The following is a 15,192-nucleotide window of genomic DNA, read 5'->3' as shown; positions in this document are numbered from 1 at the left end:
AGCAAGCCTGTCTTCATGAGAAAACTAGTTTCAGGTGCTAGTCATCACTCCTGAGATCTGATTCTCATTTGACATATTTTAAAAAGCTACCTTAAGACAACAGGAGAAAGCTATATTTATGCCACAAGGTGAAGAATATCTCAAAAAGAATGAATGTGCACTGTTTCTTAGGGACAATAAGTTGTCTCATGTGGTGGAAGACAGAATAATCTGACTAAAAGAAATACACTATATTTTGTACTTGACATACAAATGTCTACTGGTTTTTTTTCCAGAAAATAAGAATCACATATGAAAATAAGTTCAAACATGAAAGTACTAGTCAAATATTTTTATGAATTTTGTATATTGGTTACATAATGTTCCATGTTCTGTGTCAAGATATCCATACAATGTTTAGGTTTACTTTCTCTGTCTTACCTGTAGAGGTGTATGTATATGCATGCTGTATATCATTCTTTCAAGCCACTGTAAGTAATCCTTAAGATTTTTCATAGATATTTATTATAGATATACACTGAATATATTGTGCTAAAAATTTTTTATAGTCATCTCGTCCAGTCTTGCCTCTAGAAGACCATAACAATAATCAGGTCACTAGTGTTTAGACTACAGTGTTAAACTAGAGGCAAAAGTCCAAGTGAAGAAATTCAAGAAGATCTGCTACAATCACTCTCCATACAGTGGAGTAATAAAAAGATGCAATGGCTCAGCTATGAAACGTGGAGATAAATAGTGGCAGGAATACAGAAACAAGGAAAAAGTGGCATAAAATAACTTATTTGGCTCTAACGACTATCTAGAGTAACACCTTTACTGATACTGAAAAATACTTTTTCAGGTGGATGATGTACTAGATTTACCTACTCAGAGAGAGAAAAAAAAATTAAAATGCTGGGTAAGATTCTTTCTTTCCACACTTGAAAAACATTCAGGTGACTGATCTGTGGCCAGATGTGACTGCAAGCGTGTAAGAAAATTATATTGCAGATGCTCACGAAAAGGAACTGTATGTCCCTGTAAATTAAATTAGACAAATAGGTTTCCAAAAAAGAGTATTATGTGAGAATTTATAGGGCCTGGGTCATCTTCAGTGGTTTGCTTTGGCTTTGGTTTTAGGGCCTTTTCCATAATGGTGCTATATGGCAAACTAGTCAGTGCCTGTACAGGGCACTGTACAGGGTACAGATTTGAACTCTTACGAAGAGGCGTAGTAGGAAAAGGACTGTTAAATCCCACTTGATGCTTTGAAAATTTACCTCCTAGTGTTCTTGAAAATTAATTCTCCTGCATGAAGAGGACTAGCAAGAAGGAAATAATTAACAGAGGTGAGGTTTTCCTAAAGGAAAAAATAACAAAACCCAACTAGAAACACAAGTTGCTTAAATGAGAGTAGTTAGAGGTGATTTTGGGAAGTTCAGAAGCTGTAATCCTTAAACCCCATTTCTTCTATGTTGTTACAAGGTAACTGGTTGTGTTATTAGCAATCAATAAATGGGAAGACAACTGTTATTTGGCAAATAGAAACTTGAGAGTTTTACACACCCTGTCATCTTCAGAAAGGAGACTTCTGGTAGTTTCTGGACAGACTATTCAAGGAAATATAATTTTTTGTTTCAAGTTGGTCATTTTAAATGTTACTCCAATATCTTCTACCTGTGTCCTTATACGTTTGTTTAGAGCTATTTTTTGTGTATGACTGAGTCTCAAATTTGCAATTTTTCCAACAGTGAAACACAAGATAACCACTACTGACCCCAATTATAGTCAAGATTGTACAGATTTATTCATATATGCTGAATGATTTGGTCTGTAATAACAATACATATATTTATAGAATTCTTCTTTTCTACCTCCCTGAAGCTACACACTGACCAAGATAAAGGAGATGGAAATTTAAAATACATATTAACAGGAGATGGGGCTGGCAGTCTGTTCATTATAGATGAAAATACAGGAGATATTCATGCTGCAAAGAAATTGGACAGAGAAGAAAAGTCCCTGTATGTGCTACGTGCCAAAGCTATAGACAGAAAAACTGGAAGACAAGTGGAGCCAGAGTCTGAATTTATCATTAAAATCCACGATATCAATGACAATGAACCAAAATTCACCAAGGACATGTACACCGCTAGTATTCCGGAGATGGCTGGAGTTGGTAGGTAAAAACTTATCCTTATATAAAATGCAAATGAGTTTGAGTAGATTGGAAACTTATAAGTTACTTATTAATGAGGCATTTAATAACAGTTTCTGTGAATAAACATGGAACAATTTTTGTTGCCAGTAATGTATCAGAAATTACTTGTTTCTGCTTTTATTTATTTGTTTAATCTTCATCCACTTCTTAATCCTTTTTCCACACTTTAAACTACTCTTTAGTCTTTTAAGCCATCAAGGAATGTAGCATATAGTGTTGTCTTATCAGTTACTACTGAGACTATCACTTGTATAGAATGTATCCTCTTTGTATTTGTAAAGTCTGATTTACCAAACCTTTCTGTACCTTTAGACACAAAAAACTTTAAGCACGTAAGTATGTAAATCAATTAATGTATCAAAATGATGAAAAATATGTTCCTACAAATACCTAACAATTTGTTATGAGTTGGGGTGGGTTTTTTGGGGGGGAGGTGTTGTATTTTTATTTTTTTTTTCTCTTTAGTATCAATGTTAGTAGTTGTTCTTGGTGGTTTTTTTTAATATGGATTTATCTGTTTGGGTTTTTTTAAGATACCAAACATATGAAGCTCTTCCCCAAAGAAATAACTCTGTTTTTTAAAAAAAAAAATTTCTTCATGCATAAAAACTTACAGCTATTCACAAATGCTGCACTGCAAAGTAAAAATGTGGAGTGACAGTAGAATACAGGTGAGATACATATCATCAAAGGAAAATAATTATCTGAGATTTATTCAAATAATATAAAGTGATAGATAATATTCACCAGCACATATTCATAAGAAGTTATCACGATTACCTTAGTGGTCCACTCTTTTTCAGCAGAGACAGTCTCTCTCATAAGATAAGTAAGCATAAAATACATATGCTATGGCAAACATCTGACAGATAAATTCTCAAGAATTATTTACTTATCATGAATTACTGTAATGGTTTGCAAAATTAGCCCTGGATGATGGTATTGCTAAAAGAGACAATGAAATACCAATCAACATTTGTGACTAATATGTATCTCTGCAAAATAATGTCCAGAAGCTAATAATTATCTATGAGAATGGTAGTAGAAGTATAATGGAACAGGACTCTATTTTATAACTCTCTTTTATAATCCTGAGAAGGGAATACCTACACTACTATGTCTAATGTGAAGAGTCCAAGAATGATTCTTTTAAAGATAAATGCAAAATGGAGAAATCCTTTCCAATCAGAAGTTACTTTGCTGATAATCTGTGAAGGAAGATTGTTGGCATATTTAATATATGCCTGTCATATTTAATTTGAAATATATTTGTAAGGAAGAAGCTCTATAGGAATAGATAGGATAAAAGCATGATGTCCATGTTTAACCTTATCACCTAGTCCAACTTCATTAGAGTCGATGGAGAAGCATGAATAAAAGAACAGAAGAAGATCCAGTGCTTTGGCACTGCCTGTCAAATTTTAAGTCCATGAAATGTTTACATTTGATGAGGATGATGATAGTATAAGTACCATTATGTACTTTAAGCTGAAAAGTGTCCATAAAAGACACAAGTAAAGGTGAGTTTACTGTGAAGAAAGAATTGGAGGAAAAGAATTTCAACAGTAAAAAAAGCCCCTTAGCTTCCCATATGAAGGTAAAAAAGGCATCTAAGTTATTCTTTACTTTGGTTAGTTGACATTTACATTTGTGGTATATAAAAACTACACTGGAATGCCAATTTTTAGCATTTGAATTTCAATGAGTAAAAGTATTTTTGTAATTTCTTAAGGTAGCAGAGACTAAGATCCCAAATCCAGACAAATCCATTCAAAAAGCAGAAATTCTGTATTTCTGAAGTCAGTCATAAGAATTTTAATTCAATAGTCAGGATATACATATGGGTAAATAAGAAATACACAAACATGTTCCTTCTTGGAGTCCCTTTGTCCTACTCCTCCAGGAAGCAGATGCCATAGCTGGAGAAAATAACTCGGAAGTGAAAAAGTGAGATTCTTACCAGGTGGAGTACAACTTACAGGTGAGCAAGTGGTACTCTTGTAAACCTCATAAAGCACATGGAAGAACACATAAAATACATAATGAAGGCAGTGTAGCTCTTGAAATATCTGGACAAAAGAAAGCTCTATGAATGTAAGACAGCAAATATACACAAGGTAGGGCATATGACAAAATTCAGGGAAAAAGAAGAAAAAAGAGTGACAAAAATTAAACTCAAAACTGATATAGTGTGGCAATGAGCTGTGGGAGTAGCTCCTGGTTCACACTTTCCACATTGGATAGGGTATCCATTAAAATATCTCCAATGCCTTATGAAAATGACATTTAAGCAATTGAAATTATTCTTCATTCAATGGTATGATTTAAAGAACAACTACTGGCATTTCCTTTGTCTGGATATGCAGTCCAAGCAACTTTTTCCTGAACACAGTGTTTATTGCAGAACATCACAAATTTACAGAATTGTCAATTGTGCAAGTAGGTTACCCCTCAGCATTTAATCTCTTCAGTGGTTTTGGTATATATTGCTGTTAACAGATTAGATACATGTCAAATTGAAGTCCAAAAGACAAATTTGGTAGGGAAGTAGGGCCAAAACTTTTAGTTGGTTTTGGACTTTAGAATTTAAAATGGCATTTGAGGTTGGAGGGTTGTGTAAAATAAGTCATGAAGGAAGAACAAACTGAGAAACTATTGAGTGACCAATGTATATTTAAGGTTATTCCATTCACAGCAGCAATAGGCTGTCCAGAGAGGTGGTGGAGTCTCTGTCTCTGGAGACATTCTAAACCCACCTGGACATGTTCCTGTGCAAACTGCTCTAGGTGGACCTGCTCTGGCAGGGGAGTTAGACTAGATGATCTACAGAGGTCCCTTCCAACCCCGTATTATTCTATGATTCTGTGACTGAAAATATACTGAAAATGAAAAGAAAGAGAGAAGAAAGACTGAGATCACAAAAATGCATTCCAGAAAACTAGAAGATGTTGGAATAAAAAATTAAGTGTCCTTAATTCTATATGTTCCTCTATAGTAATGGAAGAATATAAGAATGATAAAATAAAAGCAAGAATCCATGAAATAGGGTGATCTTTACTAAGACTACACAGATAAAAAGTCAATGTAGTCCTACATTACCTGCATAAATACTTAAGAATATGAAGGTAATTTGTTATAATTATATATACACAGATTCTTGCATACCTAACCAAATAACTTATCTGACTGGAAACAACTATACAATTACACTATACGCATTTTAAGTAAAGGATATACTCATGATGAGCAGGCCAAAAACTTGTGGGAAAATCTGTTTCTTCCCATCCTTCACTTTCTCTGAATTTTATGTCTTAAAAAACAATTTTTTTTCTTAACTACTATATTTATTATTTTGTCAAGATCAACAAGTATGACAGCAGATATTTATGAAAGATCAGGAAAATGAGAAATTGAAGAGGAATCATCACTAGCAATGTTTCCAGCCCCATATGTATCTGTTATTCAAATGACATATCATATACTACATATTTCTCACTGTGTCACTGACTGTTTCTTGGAATAACTAGATCTAGAACACCAAAGGAAAATGATAAGTCAACACCTCTGACAGAATGTGTGATTTTCAGTACCAACAGGCAAACCTCACTCATGTTTAACTAGTTTGATAGTAAGAACAGTGAAAGCGTAACGTGGATTTTCAGCACAACCTATCCAAGTCTGGGGGGAAATACGAATTCTTATTCATGCACTAGTTTGTGCTAATCCTATGTTTCAATATCTACACTGCAGCCATCAAGCTATACATAAATTAGCCTCGCTATGCTTAAATGGGATCCAGTTGTATCTCCAACAGCATTATGGATATACCAAAAATGCTGTGTAGCAAAGTTAGTATGGGAAGCAATCAAAATCATTGAAGTGAAGTGACTGCAATGTCATTTCAGATAGGTTTTATGGAAATGATCACGCTAAATGCTCACAGTGGTATTAACTTAAAAAATTAAATGAGAAAGTTAGTTTAGGAGATTCTAAAACTCAATAACATGGAATTTCTCATTAAAATCAGCCACTATACTGAAGAACTGGAAGATAATAACTGCTGTAGCTATATTTTTAAAAAGGGCTAGAGTTGACTTGAAGAATCCTGAGTTTTATGTCATACTAGGTAAATTGATTCAATAAAAAATCATTTCAAAAATGACAAAAAGATGCTAGACAGACTCATAAAGCTTAATCAAAACATCATCTAGAAAGTAAAGGAACAAACGCTTTGTTCAACGCTTTAAATCGATGGAGTGCCAAAGCTGTAAGATACATTCTTTATCACAATGAAGAATGGGTGGATTTGAAGCATGACCTATTCTGATTTGGCTATAGAAATAGTACTATTAGTATAAGAGGAAACTTCAGAGAAGCCAAATACATATTATGCATCTTGAGAATAATCTTTTCATTTCCTCCTCATGTAGCAGGAAAAGTACAGCCCTGATCATACTTAAAATGTACTCATTTCATCTTCAAGGTTTACACGAGTATAAGCTATGACCCAAGTATTTTTCCAAATTAAAAATGATTGCTAAAAAAGCCAAAATACAAAATCAAAACTACACCTTACACCTCTTTGTGAAAACCACATTCCTCAGGATATAAATAAAGTTATTAATTTTTTTTTTGAAAAAGGGAAGTTAGCAATTGGATGTCCTGTAGAGTTCAATGCCTTTTAACACCTGGGTCAATATTATTACATCCTCCTGTCCCTGCCTTGCTAATTTTAATGAATAAGGCTTACTGTTTTTTCCCATTAAAAATTGTTAGCATGCAGCTGATGCGAATTTCACAAAATACTTTTTATCTTTGAACAGATCCTATTAAGAAAAGAGACAATGCCTAATTTAACTTAGCACTCATTTTTACATACTTAATTGTTACTTTCTAGATTTTATGGATCTAACCAAAGGCACCTCCTGGTTCAGAATTTCTACATGACAAGATTTGTATTATGCCTAAGTATAGAGGGCCATATTTTTAATGGCTAAGTTTAAAATTCATAGTTTTTCCATTAAATTACTTTTATTGCAAATACAGTCAGAGTAAACGAGTTTTTCTTTAGCTGAAAGTGAAGTTTGATAGAAGAACATAATATATGAAATATATATATGGTTATTTTCAACTTGGGCATACAGGATTACAGCATGCCTAAACATGCCTTATATTTAACAACTACTCTAAATAAAATATATATATAAAATACTTACACACACAGAGAAAAAAAGAGACATGAAAGTGCAGTAAAACACACAGGGTAATATGTAGTAATACTGCCATTTTTATTACTGTGCTATTGTCTGTGAGTGCACTACTGTATACTGCAACACCAACTACACAAGGATTGTGTTAGAAGTTTCATTATCGTTCACTATTTCTATAGTATCTCTTGGGAATCTATAAGCATCACAACTACTAGTAGATTTAAGTAAGACTGCATTCTCATAGAATCATAGAATCATAGAATCATAGAATGGCTAGAGTTGGAAAGGACCTTAAAGATCATCTAGTTCCAACCCCCCTGCCATGGGCAGGGACACCTCCCACTAGAGCAGGTTGCTCAAAGCCCCATCCAGCCTGGCCTTGAACACTTCCAGGGATGAGGCATCCACAACTTCCCTGGGCAACCTGTTCCAGTGCCTCACCACCCTCATTGTAAAGAATTTCTTCCTTATATCTAATCTAAATCTCTTCTCTTCCAATTTAAAACCATTGCCCCTTGTCCTGTCACCACTCTTCCTGACAAAGAGTCCCTCTCCGGCTCTTCTGTAGGCTCCCTTCAGGTATTGATAGGCTGTTATAAGGTCTCCCCGGAGCCTTCTCTTCTCCAGGCTGAACAACCCCAGCTCTCTCAGTCTGTCTTCATAGGAGAGGTGCTCCATCCCTCTGATCATCCTCGTGGCCCTCCGCTGGACCCGTTCCAACAGGTCCATGTCCTTTCTGTGTTGAGGACTCCAAAGCTGGACACAGTACTCCAGGAGGGGTCTCACGAGCGCAGAGTAGAGGGGCAGAATCACCTCGCGAGACCTGCTGGCCACACTTCTCCTGATGCAGCCCAGGACACGGTTGGCTCTCTCATATTTAGTCATACTTAGTTACATCATGTTTTGAGCATCACATAATCATAAACATGTATTTCTTAAGAACAGTTTGTTATTTTGTATAGGAAGCTCTTACAAGAACAAGTAGGCCTTACGGTAAAAAAAAAAAAAAAAAAAAAAGAAACTGAACCAAATGCAGTAACCATCATATTTTCTATTTTTGAATTTGCTTATGTCAGTAAGCATTAATCTACAGATGTGTGTAAACGTCTAAATGGAGGCAGCTCTCATCTTTCATATTTCAGCAGGAAATAATTATATTTTCTCCTCTGCATATTTTCCCTGGTTTCAGATGTTTATAAAAAAAAAAAAAAGCTATGAATGACTGTCTTGACTTTGCCAAAATCTTATGAAATACTTTGCTGACTTGAAAAATTTCAGAATGCTAATTTTTAACATATACTCTATTTTAAAATGAATTATTGAATTTGCTTTAAGAGAAAGATATATTTCAGATAAATATTTTATCTATACTTTCATATTTTACATTCTGCAGTTAAAATATAGTATTAGAATTCCTTTCAGTCAAACTAAGCACTATGGTAGAAATCCTGTGGGTAGAATACTTCCTATATTTCTGTTTGTATTTGCTACCATAACTAAAGAATTTCAAAACCTCTATAACTGTCAGAGTCTGCATAGGGTTCTCTTTTTTAAATGCAGTATTTTTTAACATTTTCTTAATTTACCTTCTTTATTATTTTTATACAGGACTTTAAATGAAAAAAAATCCCTTTCAATAAGATAAAGAGGAAAGTAGAAGAGTTCAATGCCTCATAATATTTTCTTGAAATAAACCATCAAAGTGAAAAAGGCAAAATCCTCTTTTTGTTAAATGGTTAAAAATATAAATTTATTTTTCCAAGAAATTTGGGTTATTTTGGAGTTTTTTCAATTTTGGACATGCATTCTGTTAGATACATGCATAGCATTTTTGTTTGTGATATGCTTGCACTACATTTTTATTAGGAAAGTACATGGAATGCTTTATAAATATTTTGTATTTGGCACGAGGCAGAATTTTTTCAGAAGAGTATGGGGGGGTGCTTTAAAAATTTTTATTTCCAGCTAAAAAAGAAAACCATTGGAATGTCAAAAGAATCTTATTTAGATCATGTTTTTGTTTTTTCTTAAATTATTCTATCATTTGTATAGTTATGTATATAATATGGACAACATTTTCCTAGCAAAAAGGAAGACTACTCTGCAATGAACTTACTAGAGCTCTAATATCATAAACAGGTTATTTTGAATTTGTACAGCTCCACTGACTTCAACCTGGATGCTATGTAAGTGTTAGGATCTCCCTGCCTGGACTTTATTACATGATTACTGTATATAATTTCTATAAAATTTAAATGTCCATTTACAACTAGTGGTTTTTTCCCCAAGATTTCTCCTATATTTAGTTAGATGAACAAAATCATATGCAATGTAGACATTCCTGCTCTTCAAGAAACAGAAGGAAACCATCCTCAGAGGAAAATCTATGAGTTTACATTACTCCCACATATTTATGTGATCTAAAGAAACAAACAAACATACACTCTGATCCAAATGAAAAGCAATAATTTCCTTTTAGGAGCCAAAGCAATGTAACTAATTTTTAACAACATTTTGGGATGATTGTTGTTGTACAGTTCTATCCACAATGAAACCCATAAAATTAAAAGTAAACATTGAATTTATATGTTACTTTTTCTCCTTCAAAGCTTTTTTAATTTTATCAATACATAAATAATTTTGTCCGTTAGTAATACTGCGTTATTCTTTGTTACTGACTGAAGAAAATAGAAACACTTTAAAAACTAATATAAACAATCACATAAAATCTAATATGTATATATGAGGCATACATGTATATGAAGGCAAAGAGGAAACTTAAGTAAATAAATCATAATTATAAAATTTGGGAAATTCTTCAAAAGTCATAAGAAATCAGAAATAGTTTCTTTAAAGTTTGTGCAGAATGTATCAATGTCACAGTTGAAGAAAACTGGGAGACTGTACATCTGAAAAGAAATGAGGGACAAAAATCAGCCTTAACAAGATTCAAGCCAGTACTTCTGAAGAAGTTGAATCATTCATAAATTTAAAATTTACAGAACATTTTAACATTATAGATAAGCAGATCTCAAGCTACAGCCAAAAGGAATGGCACTCTTTTCCTTCTTTTGGTCTCTCTGCTCCTAGTTCTGCTGTCTTATGCCTTACCCACTGTCCCTCTAAACCCAAAAGAAGAAAGTTTAAGAGCTAAATCATCAGAAAAATTGATTGTTCGAGGTCAGTGTTCCTTTCTGCTACTTTTGTTCCGTGGGTCAGACCACATGAGCTTAGATGCCAGAGCTGGTGCTAGGGATGTGACAGGAGCATGCAAAGTATAGCAGGTAAAACCATCCAGCTTTCATCCAGCAGCATCTAACTTCATCTAAAAAATCACTTGACATATTCATTTTTCTTCAGCTCCAAAATCCTTTTATCTTCTAAACAAGACTCCTCACTCTCTCTTCTCATTTTGGGGGGGAAGTTTGGTTTCTTATTAAGACACCACAAATCTGCAGCAGCACAATGGGAAAACCAGAACCATCTATTCAGCTCCTGTGAGTAACCACTCACTGTTGGTGCTAGAAGAAATCGGGGTTTAGTAGAAGTACTGTCAGCAAGTAAAAGTAGCTAGTGCTTGCTGTAAACACAGGAAGGTATAAATAATTTCCATATTTCTGTCCCATGGGAACTGAGACGCTGTCAACTCATTTTTAGAAGTTTGTGACCTCCTCTGAGCTCCCATAAACATCCACCTGCTGACCCTTCATGACACGCTGGTCTAAACTATTTCTTGTAGGAAGAAATAAGATGACAGCAGTTCAAACGCAGCAATTAGTAAACAAGATGGGTGACTTTTAAGGCACTATATAGGAATCACGGAATTGTCAGAGTTGGAAGGGACCTCTAGAGATCATCTAGTCCAACTCCCCCGCTGAAGCAGGATTGCCTAGAGCACATTACTCAGGACTGCATCAAGGTGGGTCTTGAAAATCTCCAGAGAAGGGGACTTCACGACCTCCCTGGGCAGCCTGTTCCAGTGCTCTGTCAGCCTCACCATAAAGAAGTTTTTCCTCATATTTGAATGGAACCTCCTATGTTCCAGCTTGTGCCCATTGCCCTTCGTCCTATCACTGGAAACACTGAAAAGAGCCCGGCTCCATCATCCTTCAACCCACCCTTTAGGTACTTGTAAACATAGATAACGTCTCCCCTCAGCCTTCTCCAGGATAAAGAGCCCCATCTCTTTGAGCCTTTCCTCATAAGGGAGATGCTCCAATCCCTTAATCATCTTAGTTGCCCTATGTTGGACTCTCTCCAGTAGTTCCCTGTCTCTCTTGAACTGGGGAGCCCAGAACTGGACACAGTATTCCAGTTGTGGCTTCACCAGCGCAGAGTAGAGGGGAAGAATGACCTCCATCGACCTACTGGCCACACTTCCCTATGCAGCCCAGGATTCCATTGGCTCTCTTGGCAACAAGGGCACATTGCTGGCTCATGGGAAGTTTGCTATCCACCAGGACTCCCAGATCCTTCTCCTCAGTAGTTCTTTCCAGAAGATCCACCCCTAACCTATATTGGTGCCTGGGGTTCTTCCTCCCCAGGTGCAGGACCCTACATTTGCCCTTGTTGAACCTCATTAGGTTCTTCTCTGCCCAGCCTTCCAGCCTGTTCAGGTCATGCTGGATGGCAGCACAGCCCTCTGGAGTGTTGGCCAGCCCTCCCAGTTTGGTATCATCAGCGAACTTGCTGAGGATACACTCTGTCCCCTCCCTTGTCCAGGTCATTGATGAATATGTTGAACAGGACTGGGCCGAGTATTGACCCCTGGGGGACATTGGAAAGGACTTTAGGCCTTGTAAACTGTTTGGACTAAACTTTGGAGATGTACTTTTAAGGTGACTACAAACTCATTTAATCTCTGTATGTCTCAATTTTCCACTAATTAGTGGAAGACTTTAACAGCATAGACACGTCAAAATGTGTTCAGCTACTGCAGGAATAGACATCACAGTGCCCTTGCAGTGAGAGTCATTTTGCTAAGTGGAATTTTCAGGCCTGGGCTGTGTTAAATGTGGCTCCCCTTTTTATCTCACTGAAATGATTCAATGCAATACTCTTTGCCTGGCTGCTTTATTGCAACAAATTTATTATTTCCCATTATCTCTGTAGATTGAAAACAAAACAAAACAAAACAACCTGGAGGCCTGGACCTCTCTAAATTAGAGCTTGAAATTAGCATTAAAAGTTCTTGTATCATACTTCCACAAAAGATTGTTTGATGTATCCATTTTCCTTCCTTTTATTTCAGTAGATTTTCAGCTATAACACTATAATCTCTGAACAAAAGCATAATGGGCCTGAATTCTTTACATCAGCACTTTTGCTCACACTGCAGTGCAGTACAATGGGATACGCTCTGCATTGTTAGAGATGCTGTCCTTCCGATAGGGTGATAAACCAAGGTGATTTAATCTTTCATGGCTTCACATCTAAAAAGTAAAAATATCATTGACATTCTGAAAATATTAAGGATCAGCCATGTTGCTTCAGCTAGTATATATAGCTCTTGATATGAACATAAATTCTTTATATGCTCTTTGATATAAACCTGTGTTACAATTCACAGCCACGTGCAACCTGTTTTCAGACCCACAGTAAATATATGTCGCCATCTTACAGGCACCTAATTTATTCCCTTATGAGCTCTTCCAGCTACCAGACACCAAATAATTTTGCTTCTTTTAAAACAGGCTACAATATAGCAGGGGCGGTGAGCCTCTTCTCACATTTATGTGACCGTATTGGAGCCTGCAGCAATTGAACTGATGGTATTAAGGACTGGAATAGCTGGGACTAATTAACATTACCAATACTAGGAACACCTGTGTCTTTATCAGGAGGAACATGTCAAATAGAGGCATACATGCATTATATCCTTTATTAAAACTAAAACATGGCAGACATTAGTAGAGGGGAGGAGATGTTTTCTAAGGGCAGATCTTGCTCTTAAAGTGTTAACATTAATGTCTCTATTTATATCATGTTAATGCACAGAGTTCTTTCCTGACACTACGTAGTCAAATTACTTGTGTAGTTTTGCATGTCTAAAAGAAATCCTTTTTTTCACTTAAATGATTTTTTGAGAATGGGATTTTGCAAATTTCAGATCTGTAGTAGGCTTGGAAGACTGAATACACAGATCTAAGTCAGGAATTGAAATTAACTAGATATAATTAAATCTGTTTGATAATTGGCTATATGTAGCCATAAAAGAAAATTACAAATTATATTAAGAAGTATGATTTCATTTTTTTATTCTGTTAAATCACAGCATATCTGGATGCTTACTTAGTCTAATCTTCTGAACACAGAAGTTTTTCAGTTGTTTTTAAAAGCAAAGGCAGCTTTCTGAATGCCTGAATATACATTTTAGTTGCTAATAAGTGTAAAAAGTCAGGTTTATTTTTTTAAATCATGCTAACACATGCATGCATCTATTTTGAAAGTACAACACAAAGGCCGGGTGGTTTGATTGTTTTGTTAGGGTTTTTTTGGTTGTGGTTTGTTGGTTTTTTACATCAGATTTCTCTATAGCTTCTAAATATTTCCAAAATGTGTAAATAAGATACAATGGATCATATTTGGGTGTAAGATAAAACACATTTTTTTCTAATACAATATAAATTAAAGTAACTGTCACACACAGTAGAATGTACATAAAGATGTTTTGACACAATTTTTGGTCTTCCAAAGAGGTAACAGTCTCATTAGAAAGCTCTATCACAAAAAAAAAAAAAAGTCCAGACTCCCACATCTTTGTTTATCCTGTGTACCTCCACCCCTAACCCTCAATTTTAGTAGAGCTACTGAAAAATGATAGCTTTATATCATGTGAATCTGAATGATTAGGAATACTTCTATTAAAAATGATTTAGCTGGAGCATACCACCAGCCTTACAGTAGCAAGCTCAGAAAAGGAACATTACTATCCCAAAAGAAGTCCACTATTCTCCCTAAAAGACACCATCAAATGGGTCTCCACTGAGGTAGAAGGACTATGAATGCCTGCCCATAATGGATATAGTATTGTTAAATAAGTAAATTTCTGACTCAAAATGTACTTGTATATATGTATATATAATAGATATGTATGTTTAGATATATTACACAAATAAAATATGACATTTATTTCAATTAAGTAATTAAAATAGGTATGAGAATTGATAATAAATTTCTAGCAACATAGAAGCTGAATTATAAAAATGTCAGTTACTGCATGTGTGTTTTTCTTCAATTAACAATTCATCTTGAATTCTATTATACATCACCATTATTTCCTCTTGCCAAACATATAGATATTTTGGAATTTTTTTGTGTCATACACAGCCTTCACAGAGAAACTGAAGGCAAGAAGCGGTTTCTCCTGGACTATGTTGTCTAACACCTGCTTATTTGAAAACTACACCGATACTCGTCTTTTAATAAGTATATGGAACAAGATAGTTTACAACATTTCTCATGGCAATCACTGTATTGTTCTTAATATCCAGCAAAATGTACATCTGCAGGTTTTTTTATCAATTTTATTCCTCATGAAAGTTGTTCATATATTTGTATTCAAAACACATTTCTCACACCTAATTAGTAATTAAAAAAACAAACAAACAAAAAAAACCAAAACCAATATAACTTTCTGTCCACTGAATCCTGCATTTAACAGAGTTGCTGCCAATAAACTGCAAATTCTCATCAAAGCTTCCTGTCAGAAAGCCAACTCAATAGCAGTTACTTCACTCTGCTCCAAGGCAAATGATAAATAGCCTGTGATAAATAAGGCTA

General features: G+C 35.1%; 1 protein-coding gene across 2 annotated transcripts in view; it reads left to right on the top strand.

Annotated features, from left to right (window-relative positions):
• Positions 1-15,192, top strand: part of LOC141463894 (cadherin-9) — a 72,019-nt gene that overhangs the window by 21,908 nt on the left and 34,919 nt on the right. For both annotated transcript variants that reach the window (XM_074146566.1, XM_074146567.1), the window contains exon 2: positions 1,864-2,158. In XM_074146566.1, the coding sequence (XP_074002667.1) occupies positions 1,864-2,158 (295 nt within the window). The remainder of the gene's footprint in view (positions 1-1,863; positions 2,159-15,192) is intronic.

This window comes from Numenius arquata, chromosome 4 (genome assembly GCF_964106895.1).
Source record: "Numenius arquata chromosome 4, bNumArq3.hap1.1, whole genome shotgun sequence".
NCBI lineage: Eukaryota > Metazoa > Chordata > Aves > Charadriiformes > Scolopacidae > Numenius > Numenius arquata.
This window is presented reverse-complemented; position numbering and strand designations above follow the sequence as displayed.